The sequence below is a fragment of the Ambystoma mexicanum genome, chromosome 7q, assembly GCF_040938575.1.
Source record: "Ambystoma mexicanum isolate Mex_15411 chromosome 7q, UKY_AmexF1_1, whole genome shotgun sequence".
In the NCBI taxonomy this organism is placed as follows: domain Eukaryota; kingdom Metazoa; phylum Chordata; class Amphibia; order Caudata; family Ambystomatidae; genus Ambystoma; species Ambystoma mexicanum.
In genome coordinates this window covers 941,861,180-941,888,657 of record NC_090941.1, presented here as the reverse complement: position 1 = coordinate 941,888,657, position 27,478 = coordinate 941,861,180, and the positions used below count along the sequence as shown (strand labels likewise).

Here is a 27,478-nt window from a genome sequence, read left to right as displayed (position 1 = left end):
AGTGAGAGCCATAGTGAACTCGACGGAGGGAGGCTGAGAATCGAGAGGGGTCTGCGCCCGGAACAGCGGGATTCAGGGGTGAGCCACTCTCACCCTAACTACCGGAGGAAAGGAACTTTAAGTCGTTGTGTAAAACATCAGGTCCTCGAGGGAATGATACATTTTGTGCAAGAGACTTAACCATCGATGATCCTGATAACTGCAAGTGGAACTGTCAGCTCGTGCTGGGGACGCTTGAGCATGTGCTGTACTCAGAAGTGCCACCTTGTCCCGTGCTCAAAACGCGGGGAAGGGAGACCCCTGGCTAGCACATCCTGACATATTATTTGTGAACATTTCTTTTCTTTATTATACACATTATACCACACTCTTTCTATATTAGTTCTAAGGACTGCCAATACTTTTTTTTAAGTGTAGGCCCTTTTTATTTTGATCAGACACCATAATGAATGCCGTATTTTTCATTTGATGGTCGAAGCTTGCTCCCATCTTATATTAGGTGTTTTTCCAACCTGCATACTGTTTAAATAAACACCCTTGAATCATATTCACGTGTGTCTGTCTTTACTGTTGCCACCACGAGTCCCTTACATATGGTGTCAGTAGTGGGATGTGACTCCGTTGAAACAAATTGGGGATCCTTACAATTTCAAAAATGTAGTAAGAGTGCCTCTAACCCTTCCATTCCCACCAAGGAATCAAAAGGGTTTGATATCTGTAGCAGTGTTTTATGTTTAATTTATTTATTTTGTTTATTTATAACGCGCCACAGCCCGCAGGCATCAGGGCGCGAAAATAAAACAGAGTACAAACAGGACAAGACAAGAGAGCAGGCTTCTTAGGTTGTGTTTCTGGTTTAACAAATTAAAGAGTAGCGTTTTGAGTTCCTTTTTGAACACTGAGAGGTTCGGTCCAAGTCTGAGCGTGACTGGAAGATTGTTCCACTTGGAAGAATCTTCCCAGTCCATTTGCTTTTTTGATACGGATGGTCTTCGCTAGGCCTTGGTTCATTGATCTCAGGGATCATCCAGGTTGATACAGTGCTCTTTGCTCCTTTAAGTATGTTGGGGCAGTGCCATAGATACAGTGATGGACTATTGAAACAGACTTATAAGTGATACAGTATTCTATGGCTAGCCAGTATATATATTTTCTGTCCTCTCTGACATGGTCACTTCTGTTTTTTGGGTTTGATGACCCTCACTGCATCATTTTGAAAGACTTGACATTGGGCTTTGCAGCTTTTATTAGCTCCCAGTAATAAAGCATTTCCATAGTCAAGCCTTGAAAGGACGATTGCTCTGGCTATAGTTGTACCATTTTTTCCCATTTAGTACCGGTATATGTGCCAAAGAAACCTTTGATAGTACCTGCAATTTTTCTTTAAGTAGGCTCCATGGGCATTTGCTCCTAGCGTAGGTACACTCCCAGAGTTTTTACTTTGTCGGAGACTGGGATGCTTGGGTTTTTTATGTTGAATTCAGCGTAATCCGGGCTGAGCTTGGCCTGGGCAGATCTGAAGATCCTAAGCTCTGTTTTACTGCTGTTTAAACAGGGCCAGTTTATTTTCATCCAGGCTTCGATTACATTGTAAATACTTGTGATAGAGCTGTCTTTATTATGACACCCGCTTAATTCTACTATTAATTGGGCATTGTCAGCAAAGTTGGTAAATAGTACACCCAAGTTGTCAAGGAGGGTGCACAGGCAGCAAAGATATAAGTTGAAAAGGTGGGGCGACAAGCTGGCCCCCTGTGGGACGCCACAGTTTATGTCTATGGGTTTAGAAAGTTTGTCACCCCAATGTATCTTGGAGTAGCGTTCTGCTAGAAAGGAAGAGATCCAATCTATGGCTTCCAGTGAGCAGTTTCCCGATGATGCCAAGGCTTCTTGGAGTTTGCAGTGTGGAGGTCATTCTGGTTTGGAGGTCGAGCAGCGCAGTCTGAACCCGGATTGTTGAGCGTGGAGCAGATTCTGTTTGTCCAGGTATGTTTGTAGCTGTTTGGTTGCTACTTTATCAAGGATTTTTTGTAGTAGGTTAGTGATTGGGAAGTAGGGAAGTTATTATCCCCCTGGGAAAAGAGGAATTATTCCTTCTGACTTGTTTTTTTTTTTTTAAATACATTTTTATTGCCATTTCTTTAAACATTAACATCGGACTCAACATAGTCCCATTTTAACCCCCTTCCCACCCACCACCCCCCTCACTGGTTATATTGTTCTCAGTTGACCCACTGCAAACCTATTTATCGTTGCTCCAGATCTATCCAGTGAACATGTCCAGTATGCAGATTTTGTGTGGGCACCATTGCAACATGTAGTCGCCTTGTAGGTATTCAATCATTTCTCCCCTGAGTTTGTTGCGAATCTCTGTCCTTCCCCTTGTATATTGTATGTTATTCTCTCCATTGCCACGTATGTCCAAATTCTATTTAGCCATTCTTGGTTAGTTGGGGGGGATTTTTGTTTCCAATTTTGAGCTATCGCTAACCATGCTGCTATGAGGAATCCCATAAATTTCCTCTTTTGGGTCTTTGTGAGCGATCTGTCCCAGTGATCCCACATACCGCACATCCATACTTCTTCTCCCAGATTAGCCGCTCCCTTGAAGATGTTTAACATTTGTGTCCTCACTTCTGCCCAGAATGGTTGGAGTGCTTTACAGTCCCACCATATGTGTCTCCAATTTCCTATTGTGTCGCATCCCCTCCAGCAATTTCCTTGCACTGTATTGAACATGTTATGGAATCTTCCCGGGGTATAATGCCATTGGATCATCATTTTCGTCCATGCTTCTCTTGTTTGAATCACCCGAGTCCATTTAGGTATTATTTGCCATATGTATGTCCATTGCTCCCTCGTGATACGTCTCCCTAGTGTTGTTTCCCATTTCTTCATGTAATGCCATGTTGTGTGTTCTGCCTGGGCATTTATGAATTTGCAGAGGGTGGAGACGAATTTCCTTTCTCACGTTTGGGTCATCATGTATGTCTCAAAAGGGGTCAAGGTCCTTGTCAGTGCTTGTGTTATTCTTGGCGTGGTGAGCCAATGGTGGAGCTGCTCATATTGGTATCTGTCCTTTTCCGTTAGGCCCAGTAGTTTCTGACATTCCGCGAATGTTCTGATCTGTTGGCCATCGTATATGTCTCCAATTTGTGTGCAGTCTGCATCTCGCCATTTCTGGAACGCTCCTCTTTCGGTGCCTGGGGGAAAGTCCGGATTGTCTAGAATTGGAATGAAGGGGGCGGGATCTATCGTGAGGATTTCTCTCTTGGTTGCTCTGTCCCATACGTCCATAATGGAGCCCACAATCTCGCTAATTTTAACATTTTGATGTCTGTGCTCTGGTTTTCTCCATAGAAAGTGGCGTAGGTTTGACCTTGCTACTGCTCTGTCCTGCGCCTCCCACAATTTTTCAGATTTATTGGTGATCCATTTGTTCAAGACCCAGAGTTGCGCTGCCTCGTAGTATTTCTTTAGGTGGGAGAGTGCCATGCCTCCGTCTGATTTATGTGCTGTGAGTGCCTGTTGTGACAGTCTTGGTGTTTTGTTTTGCCAGATGTATTTTGTTATGATTTTGGTAAGTGTCTTAAAGAATGAAGCCGGTATCCATATGGGGAGAGCTTGGAAGAAATATAACAGTCTGGGTAGTATTGTCATCTTGATAACTGTTATCCTGCCCCACCAGGAGATTGCTAACGGGTTCCATCTCTCTAGATCTTTCTTTACGTTGTCTATAAGTTTTGTGTAGTTCCCTGAGAAGAAGTTCTTAATCGAGGGTGTCAGGGTGACTCTTAGGTATCTCACCCTGTCCTCGGCTGTTTGTAGGTGGAGATCCTTCGTTTTCTTGTATATCTCTCGTTTGTTCCCAGCCAGGGCCATTACCGACGATTTCTGTTTATTTATTTTTAGCCCTGATATTTTACCGTAATCTTCGATCTGTTGAATGAGGAGGGGAAGTGTCTCTATTGGATCTGTTAGGGTCATCATCATATCGTCCACGTATGCCGCTGTTTTGTGTGCCTGCCCTCCCATTTCTATTCCCTTTATGTCGGGTGTAGCTCTGATCTTTGCCAGTAGTGGTTTGAGGAAGATTGTGTATAGCAGGGGTGAGAGAGGGCATCCCTGTTTGGTGCCCCTTCCAATTCTGATAGGGTCTGAGATTTCTCCATTGACTGATATCCTGGCTATTGGTGAATTGTAGTTGGCTCGCACCATGTTTATGTATGCGTTTCCCATGCCCATTTTATTTAGCGTCGCAAATAGCATTGACCATTCCACCCGGTCGAATGCCTTTTCCACATCCACCGATAATATTGCTGAAGGGATATTCGTGATCTCGGCTTTCTCTATAAGATGTGCTATTCTTCTGATATTGTCATGGGTTTTCCTATTTGGGATGAAGCCCGATTGCTCTTGATGAATCAGTTTCGGGAGTAGGGGTGAGAGCCTGTTAGCGAGTATTTTTGTATAGAGTTTTGCGTCGATGTTGATTGGAGCTATTGGGCGGTAGGAGCTTAAGTTTTCCGGATCTTTCCCTTTTTTGTGAAAGACTAGTATCTTTGCTTTGTTCATCGAAGGAGCAATATTAGACTTATCTTTAAAGGTGTTGTAAAGCTTTGTTAATATGGGTGTGAGCGTATCCGCGTATGTTTTATAGAAGGCTGCTATGTAGCCGTCCGGTCCTGGGGATTTATTTTTAGGTAAGTCTTTAATTGCTTTTGCTACCTCTTCTGCTGTGATCGGTTCGTCCAAAGTTGTTTTTTCGTCAGTCGTAATCGTTGGTAGTGATATCTCCTTTAGGAAGGCCTCCTGTTCCTCTTCCTTCGGGCTTTGTGATGTGTACAATTTCTGGTAGTAATCTCAGAATATCTCTTTGATGTCTATTGATTGAGTTGTCTTTTTCCCTTGTTTGTCTTTTAATGAGTGAACCATTTGGTTTTGCTGTTTGCCTTTTAATTTGTCTTGCTAGGAGTTTATCTGCCTTGTTTGATTTCATCGCATACCAGTGTTTTGCGTGTAGTAGTGCGTTTCCGCTCTTTTAGTCCTGAGTAAGTCTAGCTGGCTCTGAACGCGTCGGTATGCCCTCTTTGTTTTCCGGGATGTGTTCTTTGTCATTTCTTCCAGCTTTTTCTCCAATTCTGATTCCCATTTGTATGATATCTTGTCTTTTTGTGCTTTCAGGGCGATTATTTGTCCGCATATCACTGCTTTGAAGGCTTCCCAGATGGTGCATGGTGAGACTTCCGGGGTGTCATTCAGTTTGAAGTAGTCCTCTTTTTTTCTCTGATCGTTTCCTTTGCGACCGGGTCTTGTAAGATGTCTTTGGGGAACGTCTAGTGCCAGAGACCTGAGCGTTTGCAGATTCTTGGAAGAGTAATCCAAAGTGGAGTATGGTCTGACAGTGATATTTAGCCTTTTTCGATGTCCTGGATCTCTCCTAGTAGGGTTCCCGTGGCCCAGATGTAGTCGATCCTGGAGCTTGAGTTATGGACGTGCGAGTAATACGTGTACCCCTGGGTTGTACCTCTGAGTCTCCGCCATAAGTCCTCTAGTGCCAGTCTGTGCATCATCTGTTTTAGCTGTGATGAGGGTGTCCCTTGTTGGATATTTTTGGGGTTTGAGCGGTCTTCCATTGGGTTCCATGCTAGATTGAAGTCACCTGTCAGTATCACTTCTCCTTCTGCAAAGTTTTCTAGTTTGTTCAGCGTATCTTTGATAAAACCGTCCTGGCCCGTGTTTGGGGCATATAAGGTTGCTAAGGTTAAGTGGCGATTTTCTATCTGGGCCATCACAAAGAGGAACCTCCCTTTTTTATCGGTCATAGATGCTTCAGGACTCCTTTCTTTTTTCGTTGTCGTTGGATTGTAGAATTTGGTTGAAGCCTCTTATTCCTAATAGACCTTTCCTTTTTTTCTGTATATATGTCTCTTGGAGTGTTATTATATCGTACTTTTCTCTGTGTATCAAGTTTTCGTTTTTACTGGTGTGTTCAGCCCTCTGATATTATACGTTAGGATTTTCAGCCCCATTCTTCCTTTTGAGTGTGCCGTTTCGTATGGGTTTCGTCGTGTGGGTCGCTGTAGTGCAGTTTAGTTCCGGTGGTTAACTCTTTTCCCCCTTGAACGTCCCCTTCAACTTCCCCCCCTTCCTTGCCCCCCCCCCCCAACTTTTTCCCTGAGGAGGGCACTGGGCCCTATGGATGCTCGGGCGTGCTGCCTTTGCTCCATGCCCTCAAACAACTCAGGTTTTTCGTTTCGCAGGGAGTCCTAAACCCTGCTTGATTTGCAAATTCCACCAGATTCCCATGGCTCTGCCGCATCTACGTGTGGTCACCGCCCTATCAACTAATTCCTTCTTTTAGTGTCCCTTCCTCCAGATGTTATTACTTTTGTCGTGGTTTTCCGGGATGTATTCAGTTTTTCTCTGTCCTACGGGATTGGAGTCTCGTTCTACGTTTCTCTGTTTGCCATCCCTTCGGTTCTCTCCTTCGCCTATGAAGTTCATTTTCATATGGGGGTTCGGTTTCTTGTTCTTGGCAGCCCAGGATCCTGAGGTCTTCCTCGCATGTTGTGATGCGGAATTGTCGATCCTCCCACGTGAACAGGAGGCCAATGGGAAGGTCCATTTGTAGCGTATTTGTTTTTCCGTGAGAAATGTTGTTACTTGGAGCATTTCTCTTCTCTTTCTGAGCGTGGATTGTGCTAGGTCTTGGAAGAGTTGTATTTCTTTACCATTCATTCGTATGTGTTCCAGCGATCTGGCTTTCCTGAGGATTTGCTCCTTTTGTGTATACTGTGCCATTGCCACCAGAACATCCCTCGGGTTCTCCCGGCCGTCGGGGACCTAATCTGCCCGTGAGTATTTCCCTGTACACCTGTTACACCGCCTTGCAAAGATCTTTATCCTCCACCGTTTCCGGTACATTCTTAATTCTTATGTTTGATCTCCAGGATCTGTTTTCCAAATCTTCACATTGGGATTCTAATTCTATAGCTAGTCGTGCTAGCCGGTCTTGAGCATCTGCTTGCTGTAGGGTTTCCTCGTCTATGTTCTGGACCGTCCTTTCCAGATTATCTGTTCTCTCCTCTAGGTTTTGTATGTCCCTCTTCAATTCCTGGACTGCTTGTCTCATTTCCCCCTTCATGTTTTCGAACTGCGCCTGTGTGGAGGACATGAATTGGTCCTGAAATTCCTTAAACCAAGTTTGCATGTCTTCTTTCGAAGCCATTTCTGTGTCCTCTTCCTGATGTGCTACGTTTCCCCCTTTACTTTTCTGTTTGTTAGTCTGCTTGGACGCGGTTTTGTCCACCTCCCAAATTTGGATTAGGTCTTGGTCTTGTTTGGATCTGCTATTTTTCGCTGTAATCCGTGCCTGGTCCTGGGTTTTGACATGTGTGGGTTCCTTTGGGGTCTGAATTGTTAATATCTAGGTTTGCACTGTTTTGGGGATGAAAGTCTAGTGGGTGTTATGCAAACCGTCAGTCTCCGATGCCTCTCTGCGCTCTACCGAGTTTTACCTGTTGGAGTTGTGGATATCCCTTTTTTTTCACCCTGTGTGTTGGTGATCGCACAGGCTTGTTTCCTCTTATAGGGAGGCGGTGTTGTTCTGGAGAATCCTTATGTAAAGTCTGTCCAGGATCCCCCTGTGGGTTCTCTCCTTGGCGTTGCACGTCCCCCCTACCCTTGTCCGTCTATGCTCTACTGCGGTTCCTCTATTATCTTTGTGGCCCCCCTTGGCGGGAGTCTGTTCCTTTTATGGTCGTCCCGGGGGGAGTGTGGGTGTCCTTTTGGTGGGCCTTGGAGTGGGTGCCCCCCCGGTCCTTTTGAGTAGGAGGGATTCATAGTTGTGGGAGGATAGTCACTTGGTTGGCCTAGGGGCCTTCCTGCTCTTGGGCCCGGCCCGCGTCCGGTGATTGATGTAGGAGCAGGGTGGGGAGCCGGGGAGTGCGCGGCCTTCTCTCCTGTGTCCGTGCCTGCGTTCGTTGTGGATGTGTGCTTCCAATATTGGGGCGCCGTGCCACTGTCTATTGGGGCGGGCGGCTTTATCCCTGCCGCTTCTGGAGCTACTGTGGGGCTTCCCCCCGCCTCGTACCTGTAGGTTCCCGATTCCTGCGGCCCCTCCAGGCTCTGCCGTCTGCTTCAGGTCTGCTCGCGACGGCTGCCCTCTCCACCCCGCTCTGGTTGTCGCTGATGGATGTGGCTCCTACCGCTGGGCCGGGTGTGCTTGCCTCTCTCCCCCGAGGCATGTCCTCTGCTGGCTCCTCTGCGCTGGATGGCTCGTTCCTCCGGTCACGGGCTCTTCCGCGTCCGGGTATGTGCCGCTTGCTTGTCGCCTTCCACGAACCCACTCCTCCACTCCGGTCTGACTCGTGCCGGGAGTGTGCTCCGATGCCCCCGCCAGGCTCCGCTTCGTTCACCGCAGTCCCCCTCCCTCGTGGTCGCGTCTCCGCTGCAGGGTGCTGGCTGGATCATAGGGGTTTTCCTGCGCTCCGGGTCTCTTTCGGGGGATCCTCACTGCTGGGCCGTGCGGCGGCCGGGTCGCTGGGTCCACACTATCCCCTGCTGGCGGGGCCGAACGGGGGGGGCCGTCCTCTGGAGGTAAGTCCTTGCTTTTCCCGGTGCTCGCTTCCTGCCGTATGATGGAGTATGGGTGTTCTTCAGCGGGCACAGTGAGTGCTTTATTGAATGCTTTATTATTGCAGCCCGAGCTGGGGGACGGAACTACGCTCACACACGTCTACCCGGCTCGGCCGCCATCTTGGAATCCGTACGGACTTGGTTTTGATATCCCCTCTGGGGTGCTACATACGATTAGCCCCAAAATCTGGCTTAGTGTGGAAGTTCGGGAAAGATGTCTTAGCAGGCGTTACTGATCCCGACTTCCAGGGAGATGTGAAGGTTCTCTTACAGAAGCATGGCAAAATCCCTTTTGAGGTAAGTCAGGGAGATCAAATTGCCCAGGGAATTTTGGAAAGAGCTTGCTTTCATCGTGAACCAGATAACACAGAAGGAGGTAACTTAGGCTTTGGGGAAGCTGATAAGTCTCTTCACATCGATGAAAGGAAAGGAGAAAAACCCACCATCTACTCCGACCAATCCTTTGCCCAGCAAAACGATCCAGCCCCCGCTGAAGCTTAGGGTTACTTTACAGAAGAGAAACCTGCACAGAAGGTTTAGTAAAAACACAATTGGTAATATACAAAAGCCACCAAAAGGTCCTGCTAGAGATCACACATTGCCATCTCACCGGGGTATGAGGGGGCATTTAGGACAAGCTAAAACCCAGGCGCATATTAGTGTAAAGTTTTACTGGCCAGGTATCCACGCTGATATAAAAACTTTCAGACAGACATGCGAAATATGTCAACAGACCAGCCCACATACCCCATTACCTGCCCATCTCAACCCGCTGCCGATCAGAGAAGTCCCCTTTTTGAGAATTGGTATGAACGTAGTAGGACCCCTAGAGACATCTAAATTGGGCAATAAGTATGTCCTGGTGATCGTAGATTATGCGACCCGATATCCTGAGGCATTCCCAATGCGAAACAATACCACTCAGCCGATCCTGAAACATCTACTGAATTTCTCTAGGGTCGGCTTCTCCAAGGAAATACTAACAGACCAGAGTTAGAATTTTAAGATTAAGCTCATGGTCGGAGTGAAAGAGCTACTCCACATTACCACCTTACGAACTTCTGTGTACCATCCCCAAACCGATGGTCTGGTACAAAGATTCAATAAGACCTTAAAGCAAATTTTACGGAAACTGGTAGACAAGGACGGGAAAAGACTAGGAACGAATGATCCCATGGGCACTATTTGCAGTGAGGAAAACCCCCCAAGCTTCCACAGATTTCTCTCCCTTTGAGTTACTCTATGGAAGAGAGCCGGGAGATGTCTTGGACATGTTCTGGGAAACCTGGGAAGAATGAGAGGAGGCCCTCATTCCAATCTCACAAACCGCCACTAGAATGCGAAAACACATGTAGTTTGTACTCATATGGGAAAGGCTAAGAGCCAGCAAAAGGCTAGTTATGATAAATAGTAGATTTAAGATATTTTTCTATAGTACAGAAAGTACTGGTCCTCTTACCCATCTCAGAAAACAAGCTTGTCTCTAAGTGCTTTCTTTTGTGTTTGGGCGCACATTTAGCCTAATCCAGTCTCCTTAATTTGTAAATCCTGTATTATATCTTGTTGCCTATGCTGTATTTCTAGATCTCAGTCTGCGCCCAATTAGTTTTTTATTTTTATTTTTTGTTATTTCTATGTTTATTTATGTTGTAATTGTTTTTTAGTGTTTGTCTGTATGCGCCATCAGGCCCGAGGGTATATTGTGCACAGAATAAATACATGGAACCATTAAAAAGTGGCACGGCCTTATGAGATAATAGAACGAACAGTAACATGCACGTACGAAATAGATCAACAAGACGGAAAACAGAAAGTTCACTTTTATCACATAAACCTCTTGAAGGATAGGAAAGAGAACCTGTCAGCCACTCATGCCAAAGTACTAGCCGGCCTGGTTCCTGAAGACATAGATCACTTTGACTTAATTCCTTCCGCGTTATCTATCCAACAACGAGAAGATCTAAAAGATGTAGTGGTCTCATTTCCGGATGTATTCTCAGAAAAACGAGGAAGAGTAAAAGGCACATAACATTATATTCGAACAACGAAAGGTAAAGTGGTTGACTTAAAACACTATTGGCTGCCAGAAGTCTGTAAACAGATAGTGATCGAGGAAATCAACAAAAAGTTGAAAGCCATTATTATTGAGCCCTCCTCGAGTCCATGATCCTCTCCTATCGTTTTGGTCACTAAACCTGACCGTTCGTGGAGATTTTGCATAGACCTCTGTCAAGTTAATGCCATATCGGACTTCAATGCCTATCCCATGGCAAGCATTGATGACCTAATTGATAAACTCGGAGCAGCCACCTTTCTATCTACCCTAGATTTAACCAAGGGGTACTGGCAAGTTCCCTAATATGGGCCAGATAAGGAAGAAACTGCGTTCTCAACACCCCTAGTATTATTCCAGTTTAAAATCCTCCTTTTGGGCCTACGCAGTGCGCCAGCTACGTTCCAACGCCTCATGGATACATTCCTACAACCCTATTCTGATTTCTGTGGAGCTTACATCGACGATATCGTCATTTATAGTAAGACCTGGGAGGACCATTTCTTCCAGCTTTATACCATCATAAACGTCCTCAGAAACGCTAGCGTAACCGCTAATACAGATAAATGCAGTTTGGCCCAATCAGCTGTAAAATACCTTGGCTTCGTTGTAGGAAAGGGAATGTACAGCCCCAACATGAAAGGTAAAGGCTGTCTTGGATACACCAACTCCCAAGATCAAAAGAGACCTTATAGCTTTCCTCTGGTTAATAGGATACTACCGTAGGTTTAGCCCCTACTTCTCGGACAAAATGGCCTGGCTGGCAGATAAACTTAAAAATGCCGAACCCCAGAAACTTCATTGGAACAACAAGGTATGCTAGAACATCCTAATGCAGACTTTATGCCAGAACCCAATCCTGAAGGTACTCGACTTCTCAAAGGAGTTTGTGTTTGTTTTGTTTGTTTGTTTATTTTATTCATAATGCGAGACAGACCCATGGGTATCAGGGCGCAGAGGAAACATGAATATTTTCAGCTTAAGGTTACACATTTACATACAAAGCAAGGCAGGTATTTGCAGAAGGGTTAGCATCGGTCAGCTATTTGGGAGATATATACATACAATCAGAATGGTCAATCATTACATAATATACAATGTTACGGTTCATCAGCTACTAGGCATTGTAGTAACTGTATAATGCAGGATAAGGGCTGGTACAAGGGTGAAGACGGTAGGACAATAAGAAGTGTGCGTTAGTGGTTATTGACAGACAGACGCCTGTGTTACAGGGTTAGGCGCCGTCCTGCTCCAAATTTGCGACGGACTAGAACATCCCATACTACACACCAGTCGCAAGTTGTTCCCATGTGAAAAACATGACTCTGTGGTGAAACTAGAGGCCCTAGCCATCAAGTGGGCCATTATCCATCTTAGGTATTACCTATTGGGACGCAAGTTCACACTTGTTACAGACCACTCAAATCTAGTTTGGATTAGCCAATGCAACGAGTCCAACCCTCGAATCATGCGATGGTTTCTAGACCTACAACCCTATCGTTTCACAGTGGACCTCCAGAAGGGAAAAGACCAGGGAAACATGTAATTTTCTTTACCGGTTCCCCTGTGAAACAAATGTGGCTACATCGCATGGAGGAAGGGTATGTGAAAAACCTGAAGGTGTCTCCCTAGCTAGTCCCTGGTGATCTGTCATCCAGGTGGCCAGGACAAAAAGACATTAAGATCTGTGAATACAACAGGACCAAGTGGTGTTGTGAGACGCCACAGTGAACCCGACAGAAGGCGGCGATCTGTCAAGAAGTGTCTGAGCCCGGCAGAGGGGGATCCTAGGGTGAAAAGTCATCACTCAAACACTGGTGAATATAAAAGGAGGAAACGTGTGAGTGAGAGCCATAGCGAACCTGACTGAAGGAGGCTGAGAATTGAGAGTGGTCTGCGTCCGGAAGAGAAGGACCCAGGGGTGAGCCACCATCACCCTAACTACCGCAGGAAAGGAACTTTAAGTTGTTGTGTGAAACTTCAGGTCCTCGAGGGAAAGAGACTTTTTGTGCCAAGAGACTTAACCATTGAAGATCCTGATAACTGCAAGCAGAACTGTCAGATTGTGCTGGGAAAGCTTGAGCGTGTGCTGTGCTCAGAAGTGGCACCTTGTTTGTGATCAAAACATGGGGAAGGGAGACCCCTGGCTAGCACATCCCGACTTATTATTTGTGAACACTTCTTTTCTTTATTGTACACATTATCCCACACTCTTTCTATATTAGTTGTAAGGACTGGCAATAGTTTTTTTTAGCATAGGCACTTTTATTTTGACCAAAAGCCACAAGGATTGCCTTATTTTTCATTTGATGGTTGAAGGTTGCTCCCATTTTTCATTTAGGTTAGATTAGCCGTTTTTCCAACCTGCATACTGTTTAAATTAGCATCCTTGAATCATATTCCATTGTGTCTGTCTTTACTGTTGCCACCATGAGTCCTTACAGTGTACAGAAACCTCAAGTTGCCTCGTCATATATAAACTGTTCAGCTATTCCTGGCTATGAAGGTCACATCACTTTGCATGTTGGTACTTGCTGTTCTATATCTATAAAGGGAAAATAGGATCAAATGTACATTACAGTGATTCAACCAGTAGGGCTCCCAGAACAAAAACTGCAAGCTCTACACATTGTTGGAAAATAGGTGTGAATGATTAAGGAGTGACATTAAGTCAGAAAACTAGTCAGCTGTTTGCCAGCATTACTTGGTTTCATGGAATTCATCATGTCGTCCTCATTTGTATCTGCGCATAATACCACCGTTTGGCAGAAGAGGAAACAGGTTCTAATGCCACTCAAGTAAATATATCTCAGGGGCCCAAGTGCACGCCCATTTACTAAAAGGGGCAGGCATTGCATTGCTATGACATCATGTCCTCTCTGAAGTGCAGATTCTCTATTCAAATTAGTCCCCCATTTATGTTTTTAGCTCTTGTGCCCTGTGCTCAGTCTCCAAGCCCTGAATCTTAACAGTCCGTCTAGGGCAAGGTATCAACAATCATCATCGTATGTTTATTTGAACCAAGTCCAGAAAACAACATCACACATAATATACAATAATACAACAGCAAAAACACGCATCATTCCATGCAAATAGGAAATGTTGGTATCAAAATCGAAAAGGGGAAGAGATCCATGAAGCATTCCTTCTACAGTGCATGTAGCAGTATCTGGAATCGATTTGCAGGCAATTTTCCACAAAGACTACTGCCTGAACAGCAAAGTCCTTTTTTATGCATTGTGGCCTATAATTTACCACATCCACTGGATTCAAAGATGTTCATTCATCTTTTAATGTACCAATTAATCAGTACCAATTTCGGTTGGGTTGGTATTGTATGTAAATATGTGCTCTATAAAGCGCTTTGGATTATCATTATCACCACTAGAAAATAACGAATAGATACAAAAACAAAATTCTTTTTAGGAAACACCAATAGTGCATTTAGTCAAGTGCAGCACACTTGCATATAAAGCACTGGCTGATATACCCAGCATTGCCCGGGCTTTCATTCCCTCATAGGTACAGGTAAATCTGCAAAATTTGGTGCAGATTGGTGAAACGGTGTGGAATTGTATAGGGAAGATACGCTTTGCCACAAACCCACGCATTTTCACTTTATATATACAGATTGAATAGTATTTCGAAAGTGAAACCAACCTCGGGTTTAAAGGTGAATACATCGTCAGCCTTCTTTAACACTTCAATGGATTCAGTATATGAGATACTGCAAAAAAAATCCAAAAAGTTACAGGTTATTTGTACTTGAATACCATGGAATTTTTAAGAAAGAAAGGACATTTGTTTTTAGGCATTCAGTTAATATGCTCAATATTTAAAAACAGCACACGCTAAACGAAGCTGTTGCACAAAAAAGAATCTGCTTTTTCCCTGCACACAATCTTTAAACCAGGAACATGTAATGGGAAACTAATATTTTCTAGGGAGCATTTGATTTTAAAATGTAAAATATTCTAGCAAAATGCCAGCTTCGCCGTTCCATGGAGAGCAGCCATGATAAGACATCAGGAAATGGCGGAAGCAAATAGGTATTGATCTAGATCATGCCCTAAACCTGCGGTGTGAGGTTCCATTGTATGCAGGTTATTATCAAATCTTTCTAGATGGCAAAGCTAACATACATGTTTTAGGCGCTAAGAGCAGAATCAAATCAACCATTTTTACTGTTTTATTATCGTGCTGGCACTGTAAAGGTGTGGAAGGAGATCGACACACAGGTGGCATTGTGCTGGTTATAGACTTTTATTTGGGTTCAAATAAAAGCAGTAAACCCTAACTGTCCCTAACAATAAGAGGCGGTTTCCTGTCTCAACTAAATACTCGTCAGAATGTCAGTCTAAAACAAATAGTTCACCGTCGTGTGTCAAAACCTATTTCTGTCCCTTACATTCTTAAACTAAGGAAAAGAAAGGAACAAGTTACTTACCTGTAACTGTTGTTCTCCAGCATGGGTCTGTCATGGATTCACATGCTCATGAATATTCCCCGTCGTCAGGCTGGGAATCCTCGGTAAAGAAAAAACCAGTATCAGTTTCGTTTCTGATCTGTTTTTCGTAGTAGCAACCAATCACTGATCTCTGCGTCATACTGACCACAGCCAATGACTGCCCTCTACCTAAGCCCCACCTCTGGCAGCCATCTTCAGATTTGGTAGCACGTGAAGTGGCAGTATGACCAAGTGAAGAGCCGCAGAGGGGTAGGCGGGAGGGATCGCATGTGAATCCATGCCAGACCCATGCTGGAGAACAACAGTTACAGGTAAGTAACTTGTTCCTTCTCCAGCATGGGGTCTGGCATGGATTCACCTGCTCATGAATAAAGAATACATAGCAGTACACACATGCACAACCACGGGAGGTGGCAAAGGCTCAACATTAAGCATCACATCAAACTCAACATTAAGCAAATCTTACCTCCTCACCAGGCTCACCTTAGGCGAACAGGTTGCGCAGCACTGCTTGGCCGACCCTGGACTCCTCCCTGGAATCCCGATCGACGCAGTAGAATTTCGTGAAGGTGTGCGTCGACCTCCACGTAGCAGCCCTGCAGATGTCCAGCAAGGGCACACCAGATAGGAACGCCGTGGTAGCTGCGATCGCTCTGGTGGAATGGGCTCTCGGACGGCCAGGCAGGGGTCGGTTTGCCAACCGATGACAGTACATGATACAGCCGGAGAGCCATCTGGAAATGGAAGCCTTCGAGAGAGCCTTCCCCTGATTGACAGGTCCAAAGTTCACAAAGAGTTGTGACGTCTTCCGAAAACCCTTCGTGCGGTCCACGTAGAACTTCAGCGCTCTAGCCACATCCAGCGAGTGCAAAGTCCTCTCAGCCGGCGACGAAGGCGACGGGAAGAAAACAGACAACACCAAGGGTTCGTTGAGGTGGAAGTCCGACGGCACCTTGGGCATGAAGGAGGGGTGCATCCTGAGCACTACCCCCGTGTCGTGAAAAGTCAAGTACGGGGCCTTGCAGGAAAGGGCCTGGATCTCTCCCACCCGTCGTGTGGAGGTGATGGCCACAAGAAACGCTGTTTTCCACGACAAGAACTTCAACGGGGCCGAGTGCAGAGGCTCGAACGGAGGTCCCATGAGCTTGGTCAGCACCACGTTGAGCTCCCACGCCGGGGCCGGAGCCTTCACCAGCGGGAACGATCTGAACAGTCCCTTCATGAACTCTTTCACCAGACGATGAGACCACAAGGACGTCCGCCCCGTGGTTCTGGTGTATCGGGAGATCGCAGCAAGATGAATCTTGATGGACGCATGCGCCAGTCCAGCTTTGGCCAGCGTCAGTAGGTACGGCAGTACTTGGGGAGCCGTAATCCGCAGAGGGTCAATCTTCTGTGCGTGGCACCAGACAGAGAACCTCTTCCATTTGTGTCCGTAGCATTTAAGAGTTGACAACGCCCTGGCCTTTGCAAGAACCTCTCTGCAGTCGGCCGGTATGTCGTATCCTCCAAACTCTAACGCTGCAGGAGCCAGGCCTGCAAGTTCAGCGACTTCGGGTTGTGATGGAGGATGGCGCCTCCTTCCCTGGAGAGCAGATCCGCGTCCACTGGCAGCTTGATTGACGGGGACGCTGACAAATCCAGAAGGTCCGGGAACCATATCTGCCTCGGCCACGCAGGTGCGACGAGGATCATCCTGCACCGGGACCTCTTGAGCTGGTTGATGAGCCGGATCAGCAATGGCAATGGAGGGAACGCGTATAGGAACAGGCCCTCCCAGGGGAACGAGAAAGCATCGCCCATGCTCCTCGGCTGGGGAAACCTGCTGGCGAACCTCCGGCACTTGGAGTTTGTCGCCGTCGCGAACAGATCGATCTGGGGTGTGCCCCACCGTCGGAAGCGGCTGTCCACTAGATCCTGTCGTAGTTCCCACTCGTAGCACGAGCGCAGCTCCCTGCTGAGTGAGTCGGCGATGGTGTTGTTTATCCCTGCCAGATGAAACGGCACCAGAAACATCCTTTGGGCGACGGCCCAATGCCACAGATCCTGCGCCTCCCTGGACAGGGCTGGGGACCTGGTTCCGCCCTGCTTCCTGATGTAGAACATGGTGGTGGTGTTGTCGGTGAAGATCCTCACCACCTTGCCCTTGAGGGACGGAAGGAAGGACCTGAGGGCCCAAAACACTGCACGGAGCTCCAGGACGTTGATATGGAGGGCCTTCTCCGTCGGGAGCCAAAGGCCTCTCGCGTGCAGATTCTCGGTGTGCGCTCCCCACCCTTCCAGGGAGGCATCCGTGGTCACTGTCTCCTGGCGGCCGGGGGTCTGGAAGTCCATGCCCGCCGTCAGATGTGCGCGGGTGCCCCACCACCGGATCGCTCGTCGGAAACTCTCGTCGAGTGTGATCCTCTCCTCGAAGCTGCCCGTCATCTGGATCCAGCGCGCGTCCAGGAACTCCTGCACCGGGCGCATCCGGAGCCTGCACAGGGGGATGAGGTAAATGCAAAAAGACATCATTCCGAGGAGGGACTTGATGGACCTCACTCAGGCCGCGTCCGCAACCAGCATCCGCTGCACCTTGCCCAGAATGGCCCTCGCCCTTTCCTCCGACGGGGAGGCCAGAAGCGACACTGTGTCGAGCTTTGCTCCCAGAAACAGTGCGTCTTGCGTGGGCACCAGGTGGGACTTGGCATAGTTTACGGAGAATCCCAGGTCCGTGAGAAGTTGGACGGTCCTTGCCGTGTGCTCCACGGTGAGTTCCCTCGTCTTGGCTCGGATGAGCCAGTCGTCCAGGTAGGGGTAGACGTGGATCCCCTCTCGGCGCAGCTGCGCCGCCACCGGTGCGAGGCACTTGGTGAACACCCTGGGTGCCGACCTTGGTCCGAAGGGAAGGGCTCTGAACTGATAGTGACGCCCTTGGACCACGAACCCGAGAAACTTTCGGTGTCCCTTTAGGATGGGAATATGGAAGTAGGCATCCTCCAAATCCAACGACGACAGGAAATCGCCCTCCTCCAGCTGACCCAGGACGTGTTTGAGTGTGACCATCCGGAACTTCTGTGCCTTGATGAATTTGTTCAGTCGTCGTAGGTCCAGGATGGGACGCCATCCTCCCGTCTTCTTCTTCACGAGGAAGTATCTTGAGTAAACTCCGGAGCCCCGAAGCCTCTTTGGGACGAGCTCGATGGCGCCCTTCCTGAGCATCGCCTTTACCTCCAAGAGAAGTTGAGGGACGTGAAGTTCTTTCCTGGCCACAGGGGGGACGTGCGGGCACCTTCTTTGAAACTCGAGCGCGTGACCCTGGGCTAGGGCGTCCAGCACCCAACGGTCGGTGGAGATGGACTCCCACACGCTGACGAAGCTCGCCAGCCGGCCTCCCACCGGGGTGCTTCGGTGGGGGCCCGACCCCACGGCCGGTTCAGTCCTGCTTCGACGAGGCTTTGCCGCCTTGACCTCCTTGGCGACGACGGCGGGGTCCGCCTGACTTGCCTCGTCCCCTGTAAGCTTCCTGCGACGACGAACGGGCCGCTTGACGGTAGGTGGAAAATCCGCCACCGGAACCTTTGGAGGCACCCTTGCCTCCGCCGCTCCGAAAGGGCGGCCGCCGTTGCTGGAGAACCCCAAGAGCCTGGGCCGTCTCCGTGTCTGCTTTGATGGCTTGAAGGGAATCGTCCACTGTTTTCCCAAACAGGTTGTTTCCATCGAACGGCATGTCCAAGACTCTGGTCTGCACGTCTTGACGGAAGTCAGTAGCCTTGAGCCATCCACGCCGCCTAAGGCACACGCCGTTGCCCAACTGGCAAAATCCAGTGTCGGCGATGTCCTTCGCAATCGTAATGGCGTGGTCCGACGCCACCTCACCTTCCTGCCAGATCACTAGGGCATCCGCCCTCTTGTCATCCGGTAGGAAGTCCAGCTGGGGGGCCAGTTTGTACCACAGCTCCCTGTCGTAGCGGGCTACGATAGCCAAGGCGTTGGCCGCCTTAATCGTCGTCGCTGCAGACGAGATGACCCTGCGTCCCATCGTATCCAATTTCTTTCCCTCGCCGTCCGACGGGGAAGTCGACGTGGAGGCCGCACCCCCCCCCACTTTCTTCCTGGTGGCCACGGAGACGACGGAGTCCGGGGTCGGCTGTGCCCGGAGGCACAAGGGGGCCGCGTCCGGGACCCGGTACTTCTTCTCGTACCGATCCCTTCTAGCCGGCGTCGTGGATGGGTTCTTGAGGAGGGCGAGGCCCTCATCCCAAATATCGTCCAGTAGAGACACGGAGAGGACCGTCTTCCTCTTGGCCTCGCACCGTTGATAAAGGAACCTTCCTTCTTCTTCTCCTCCGGGCAGAGCTGGAAGAGCTCGGATGCCTTGGCGATCATGGAGTGAAACGATCCAATCTCGTCGGGCGGGGAAGCCCGGGTGGGAGGTGACGACGGCAGATCCTCGTCGTAAACCTCGTCGTCCGTACCCGTCGCGGCCGTGTCAGTCCCCGTATCATCCCCACGAGTCGTGGACGGGGAGGAGGGCTGAACAGGGCGCGATGGCTGAAAAGGAGGTGGAGGGTGAATCCTTCTTCTCTAGGGGGGGAGAGCTCCCAGAAGGGCCTGGCTCCGGGTCCCCCGTCGGGAGCGGTTCCTCCGCTGGTGGTAACGGCAGTCTCGTCCTTATCTCCGAGCATAAGGACTGTATAGCCAACAAAATGGCCGCCGAGTTGTCTTGCGGCGCTGGTTGAGGGGAGTCCGACGGGCGGTCAGGGGCCCCGTCGGCACCCTCGACGATATCGTCGTCTCCTACGTCGGGATCCCTCCCGACGGGCTGGTCTTCTTCCACGCCAATGCCGTGGCTTAAGACCTCGATCAGCTCTTCCTCAGAGGTTGAGGCCGAATCCACGACGACCTCCTGCCCCCCCTTTTTCTTCTCCGTCGGAGGTTTCACGGGGGTCCTGCCGATGGGCATAAAAGAGGACTCCCTCCGCGGTGGCAGGGAGACTCTGAGCCCCGAGGTCGCCACCACTGGTGTAGCCTCCACAGGCTGAGCCAGGGCCGCCGCGACTGTCTCGATAGAGGCCTTGGCAGGATGGATTAAGGCTTTCACCACCTTAGGTGCGCTCACCGCCTTCTCCTTGGGGGGGGCACTGCCTCGCTCTCCCTCCGATGGGGCCTTCGAGCTCGACCGGGGCCTCTCCAGGAGCTTCGCCGGGTGCTCGGCCTTTCTCTTACCCGAACCAGAGCGTTGGCTCGTGGTTGATGTTGCCGGGGAGGATGCGCCCTGCCTGGCGCCCGTAGAGCCCGACCGTTCGGCGCTCCCGGTGCCAGCGGACTCGCAGTGCTTGGCCTTGTGTTGGACCCCCGTCGCCGGGGCGTCCTCAAAGGTCTTAGAAGACCGCTCGGATTTCTTCCTCTTCTTCTCGCCTGACGGGCTCTTCCCTTCCAGCCAGTTGGCGAGACGTTGATGGCGGTCCTTCATGGTCCGCTCCGACATTTTGCCGCAAAACGCACAGTCCTTCTCCACGTGCGTCTTGTCCTCATGTAGGCAGTAAAGACAAAAGGAGTGTTCGTCCTCCTTAAAGACATTCTGAAGCTGGCATCCAGGGCAGACCCTGAACAGCTTTCCGGGCGTTGAGCTTCCCTTCTCCTGGGCCATGTCCGAGATGGGCCTGAGAAACTTCTGGAGTCCTCCAAAAGCGTAGCTCGACGAAATCTTCACCCTTGAGGGGCGTAGACAAATCCGACACGGGTCCCCGTTGATCGGATGAAGAATCGGTGGAGCTTGAGGCTCTTTTTGACCGAAAAAATTGAAGTTTTTGAGAAAAAACATGAAAAAATAGCACTAACGCTCGAGAGCAATAGCACGAGGATCCCAACACTTGAAAGTGCAGTAAAAATCTGAAGATGGCTGCCAGAGGCGGGGCTTAGGTAGAGAGCAGTCATTGGCTGTGGTTAGTATGACGCAGAGATCAGTGATTGGTTGCTACTACGAAAAACAGATCAGAAACGAAACTGATACTGGTTTTTTCTTTACCGAGGATTCCCAGCCTGACGACGGGGAATATTCATGAGCATGTGAATCCATGCCAGACCCCATGCTGGAGAACGAGGATCTACTTAATCCAGAAGAGACTTTCTTTATTTTGCCTACTATTGACGGAGGAATCCTCCAAGAGGACTGTTGTATTCACCTTGTGATGAGGTGTGTTTTTCAGATTATATAAACAAAATGTTCTAACAGTCTTCTTGGAGGATTCCTCCGTCAATAGTAGGCAAAATAAAGAAAGTCTCTTCAAAGTACTTATTCTATTCACAATACAAGGGAATAGCTCCCTCCCCCCTGGCTATTCACAGTTCCCAATGCCAAGGGGTATGGCCCTTCTCTTGGCCTACTTAGGTTTTCGCAATTCACAATGCCAAGGGGTGTAGCTCTTCCCTTGGTTTGCTTAGGCTTAAATAGTTCACAATACCAAGGGGTAGGGCTTCTTTCCTTGGCCTTCTAAGGCTTTCACAATTCACAATTGTATTTATTTATTGAACATTTATATGGCGTCTATGCAGCAGAAAGTGTTTCCAAGCGACAAAAGAAAAAAAAGGTGAGAGGGGCAAGAGAAAATACAACAATAAAGGTCCTACTAGGCCTTGTCACATTCAGATTGTGCAAGTGCAGTATAAAGGGGCAAGGGGGGGAAGAACAGGGTGAAGGGATGAGATGGGAAGAGGGAGAAGTGCTGGAGAGAGTGGGCCCAGGGCAGGGCAAGAGCTAAAGGGTGCCCAGAAGGGCAAGTGCCAGGGAGAAAACATGGGATAGGGTGAAGTGCAAGGATGGGTGAGGACCAGCCTCAGAAAGCTGGTCAGTGAAGGAAGCCCAAGGGCAAGTGCTGGTAGGAAGTGGTGCAGGGGGGAGATTGGTCAAAGGAAGGCCTGACCCCAGTAAGAATCATAAGGGAACACAGACAACCAGTTGCAGCGGCTGGAGGAGACTAGCAGGGGAGGGGGAAAGGGAAGGAGGAGGAGAAAAGTAAGGTCTTGAGAAGCTTCCAGAACTTAACGAGACCCAGCTCAAGACGGGGCAGGCAGGCCATTCCAAAGGGAGGCTCCTGCCGAAGAGAGAGATCTACCCCCACTCTCTGCTTGGAGAAATGTCTAATGTGCAGAGAGTTGGAGTTAGAGGACTGAAAGACTCTAGCAGGGAGGTATTTAGGGAAAAAGAGTTGGATGTAGCGAGGTCCCAGGCCCCAGAAAGCCTTGTGGATGATGTAAAGGGTCTTGAATGTGCAACTTGCAACCACCGTGAGCCAGTGGGGAGATTTTAAGGCTGGAGAGATGCAGTCCCTGGGCTTGAGGCCAAAGATACGTCTTGCAGTCCTATTCTGGATTAGGTCTAGAGGGCCAAGGGAGGAGAGAGGTAGATTAAGGAGAAGCTGTTACAGTAATCTAGTCTTGAGAGGACCAGACACATTGCCAAGGGGTATGGTTTCTTCCCTTGGCCTTCTTAGGCTTTCACAATTAACAATGCCAAGGGTATGGTTTCTTCTTTTGGCCTTCTTAGGCTTTCGCAATTCTCTGCTATTTTTAAGGTGGACCTGGTTCACTATCCTGCCAGGTACTATAGAGGTTTGTTTTATGGCTTCTTTATTTAGTATAGCACACCTGGTTCACTATCCTGCCGGCACTTTTATTGTTTGCATTCTGATTGTAATAACTTCTCTGTATTTGGGTTTCCCAGACCCTTGTTCCATCTGTAATTACTTTTTCATACTATGTCTTGCACTTAGGGTCCCAAGACACAGAAGATTACGATAAGATGGTCCTAACACTCCTGGACGACCGGACCAGTTACAGACGGCTAGGCAAAGATCCAACTGAAGACATACAGAAATTGATGACACCCATACTGGAGGAAGCCATAACTGAGGGATACGTAAGCGCAAAGGAATATGAATTCCTCAACCCCAAAGCGCCTAGAAGACTGTCATTCTATGCACTGCCAAAAGTACATAAAGAGAGAAGACCTGTACCTGACAGACCCATTGTGTCTGGTATTGGATCTATCCTAGCGCCACTCTCAGAATTTGTAGACTTCTTGCTAAGGCCCATGGTATGTAGGATGAGGTCGCACCTGAAGGACACCACTGCAGTACTGAACCTCCTGAAAGAACGTCCTTTTGATCCACAACAAAATATACTGGTGACTATGGATATTGAAGCACTTTATACTAAAATTCCAGAGATGGCAACTCTGAAGGCCGTTGAAAAGGTATTACGAACAGTAAGAACTCCAGTAAATCTTATAATGCAACTAGCAGAGATTGCCCTCATAAAGAACTATTTTCTGTATGGAGATACTTTCTATGAACAGATCTCAAGGTAGCGCAATGGGTGCAACATTTGCACCAAGCTTAGCGAATTTATACGTTGCGGAATTTGAAGAACAATTTATCATGACACTAATCCTTGGACAGTTACATCATCTTCTGGGCCAGATACATTGATGATATCCTGATGATATTCAAAGGCACGGAACAAGATCCGACGGCATTTATCTCCTGGCTGAACCAACAGAATCCATACCTGACATTTACATAAACACATAGCCGCACTTCTGTACACTTCTTGGACCTGAGACTAGAAATAAGGAACAATGTAGTTTCAACTTGCGTGTTCAGGAAACCAACAGACAGGAACTCCTTACTGACTTTTTCAAGTTTCCATCCAGCTAGCCTGAAGCAGAATTTGCCCTTTGGACAATTTCTCAGGTACTGCAGGAACTGTACTAGCAGGGCGGATTAGGATCAGCAAGCAGTCCAATTAACTAAAAAACTATGGAACCGAGGGTACCCTAAACAAATCATTAAACGAGCTAGAAAAAGAGCAAGAAACATCCCGAGGGACTCTACTCTGGAGCAACATGAAAATACCAGTGCAGATGACAGAATTACAGCAGTATTCACCTACTCCCCTATGGTTAATAAAATAAAAAGAGAAATACTCAAGCTTTGGCCGATTCTGAATGTAGGTGAAACCACTTTGAAAACACCACGCTTCATCATCAAAAGAGGTAGGAACCTCAAAGATGCCCTCATCCACACCTTTAGAGAACCAACTAGCTCAGTACCAGAGACTCTTTGGAATCAAACAAAACTGTTGGGACTGTTAGGCAGAAACCTGTGCAGTTCCCTTGGGGAACACTGCAAAAGATTTAAGACTACAGGTAGAGCAGTAAACCCCTTTGGTAGCAGTCTGTACCACCCAGATTTACCTGGTAGCTGTGGCTGAGCAGTCAGACTTCTCTCAAGAAGAGTTAGGCAGTATGTAAAGTATACACAATATGTACCAAAACACAATAGCACAAGCAAACACTGACCAGAGCTTGGTTTCAAAAGTATATAGTTATTTATTTAAAATACACATAAGTTAAAAACACTCTAGCAAAAATATAGTAAAAGCACTTCAACACAGTTATACTGAAAGTAAATTCAATCCTTTCTCCTATCTAGACAACTCTAGGTTAACACCACTTAATTAAAACAGAGGTGAGTGCTTAACGTTAGATGACACTCTAGTAGTTTCCAAGAAAGGGAGAGAAAAAGCAGAAATAGGTTAGACACACCACTCTAAGGTCCAGAACACTTGCAATAGGCTTAAAGAAGAATAAAGTCACAGGTGAGCAAAAGTCACTAGGCAGGGCCCACTCTTAGAGTAGCCGGAGCGAAAATGTGCCCAAGATCACACTGTTAGTTAGAGATTCAAAGTCTTGCAAAGAGTCAAAAAGAGTTTAGAGTGGCTCAGAAAGTTTAGCCAAAGTGTCCCAGGCACTCCCAGGTTCGAAAGCCGGGGACTAAATCTACCCCGTACAGTCGGTAGCAAGGGAAGCCAGGCGGAACACAGTACCTTAAGCGGAAAGGATCCTCCAGCGGGGGCAGTTGTTCCAGGCAGCGACAGCAAGGCTCGACGTCGGTCAGGGGAGAAGAATATCTCGCTGAAGAGCAGAAGAGAAAGGTCGTAGCACTGCCCGGGAAGAAACCAGCCGCGGAGTCCTCCGGTTAAAGGGTTGGTACCGACTTTCGCGGTATGGGGGTAAAGTGTGGTATTCCGGATGCCGGGGTGCTTGGCACAGGCAAGGCGGCCACGAGATACCTCAAAAGGACGGAAAGAAGGCGAAAACTGGTTGTCCCCACCAGTCAAGGGAAGGAGCCACTCCGTTAAGAGTTCTCCTCGGTCGTCGGGAAAAAGTGGTGAGACGGTTCAGCAGGGCTCCACCGGGTGGTGTCGTCGAAGCAGGTCGGCTCAGCTCTTCCCTCGTCGGATTCTTGGTCCTGTGGCGACTTCTGAAGTCCCAGTCCCCAAAGCCCTGCTTTTATGCAGCAAACCCCCATTCACCCAGCCTAGCTGTCACTCAAACATGCTAAGTGGTGAGCCGGGCGGCTCACCACTTGGGCCAATCAGGACGGAGTGCGACTTGAGTTACCAAGGTAACTCAGTCCAGGGTGCCTAAATCCCCCTCCACCCCTCCTAAGTACCCCAGACAGAGTGGCACCACTTTGGAGGGCTTCTGTGGAGAAGCCCGCCAAAAGTGGAACAAAGGGCTCCACTTTGGGTCAGAGTTACAGAGGCGAACACCAACGCCATTTTAGAATCAAGTTTTGGCAAAAAGTCCCAACCGGAGTTATAAAAATAAATATATAAACCGGCGGTATGTTTAAGGCTACCGTAAATAAATAATTAAATGTGTTAGCCTAAAACAATGGGAAATCCCATAGGGAAATATTCGCGGTCGAATATAAAAAGTAGTTTCCACTGCCACCAGCCAAAACTCGATCAGGGGGGACGGAGACGTGCCCCCTCGACTAACAGACCCTGGGGCAATCGAATTGCCCCAGCCAGTACGTCCACAATATGATGGTTTGTACTGGTTCTGTTCAGGATTCAAGACTAGCAAAGTCTTTGGTGACTTTACATGCCCTGGGAGACAGTAGTCAGTCCCAGGGTATGGAGTCTATGTTGGGGAGTCCCTAGGACACCCCTGGGTCACGGCACAGAGGGTGCTGTGTGACCCACATCACAAAAATACATGAGGCCCTATGGAGTAAAAGACCCCATAGCCCATTCAACACAAGGTTTAACCAAGAAAACACACTTCAACATGTCCAAGAGTGAGGGTAAAAGAGTCTCACTCTTGGCAGGAGAAAAAAATTAAACCCCAGAAATCCAGCAAAGCTGCTGGGGGACTCACTAGGTAGGGAAATTCAGCCTAACCAGAGAATTCTCCCTAACACTCGCCCCCCCCAGACTAAGGGACAGGAGGATTTAATCCACTCCTGGATGAACCTCATACCTCTAGTCGATGATATACATCCTAGAGAGTCCATCAGCATTTTGATGGTGACACCCTGACCTGTGCTCAATGGTGAAATCAAACCCTTGCAGGCAGATTGACCATCTCAATAGTTTTGGATTTTCCCCTTTCATTTGCATTAACCATCTCAAGGGTTGGTGGTCAGTCTGAATAACAAAAGTAGAACCATACAAGTATGGCCTAAACTTCTTCAGTGCCCACACAATAGCAAAGCATTCTCTTTCGATAGTTGCCCACCTTGTCTCAGGATCCTTCAGTTTCCTACTGATGAAGCAAATGGGGTGCTCCCTACCCTTCTCATCCAGTTGGCTTAGAACTGCACCTATACCTACATTGGAAGCATCAGTTTGTACAATGAAAGGTTGGTGGTAGTCAGGAGCTCTCAATACTGGAGCCTGGCAAAGAGCTCTCTTCAGTTTTTCAAAGGCCTGATTGCACTCCTCATTCCATTTTACCTTCTTAGGGAATTTGGGAGAGGAGATTACATTCAGTGGAGAAGCTATGGTCCCATAGTTCTCAATGAAATTCCTGTAATACCCAGTGAGGCCTAGAAAAGCTCTCACTTGGGTTTGAGTAGTTGGTGTTGTCCAATTTTGCACAGCTTCAATCTTGCTGGGCAAAGGCCTTATTTCTCCACCTCCTACCTCATGTCCAAGGTAGACCACTTTACTTTGACCAATCTGGCACTTACTGGCTTTGATTGTCAAATGGGCCTGTTTCAGAGCCTGCAACACATGTCCTAGGTGGTTCACATGTTCTTCCCAGGAGTGGCTGAAGACTGCAATGTCATCCAAGTATGCCATGCAGAAATCTTCCATCCCAGCCAGAACCTGGTTCACCATCCTTTGGAATGTGGCAGGTGCATTTTTTAGTCCAAAAGGCATGACCTTAAACTGGTACAAGCCAACTGGGGTCGAAAATGCAGTTTTCTCCTTGGCATGGTCTGTCAGGGCTATTTGCCAATAGCCTGACGTCAGGTCAA

The 27,478-nt window shown here is 48.2% G+C and overlaps 1 protein-coding gene across 3 annotated transcripts in view; it reads right to left on the bottom strand.

Moving 5' to 3' along the window:
• NARS2 (asparaginyl-tRNA synthetase 2, mitochondrial) overlaps positions 1-27,478 on the bottom strand; it is an 803,364-nt gene that overhangs the window by 258,553 nt on the left and 517,333 nt on the right. For all 3 annotated transcript variants that reach the window (XM_069639926.1, XM_069639928.1, XM_069639927.1), the window contains exon 10: positions 14,354-14,420. In XM_069639926.1, coding sequence (XP_069496027.1) covers positions 14,354-14,420 — 67 coding nt within the window. The remainder of the gene's footprint in view (positions 1-14,353; positions 14,421-27,478) is intronic.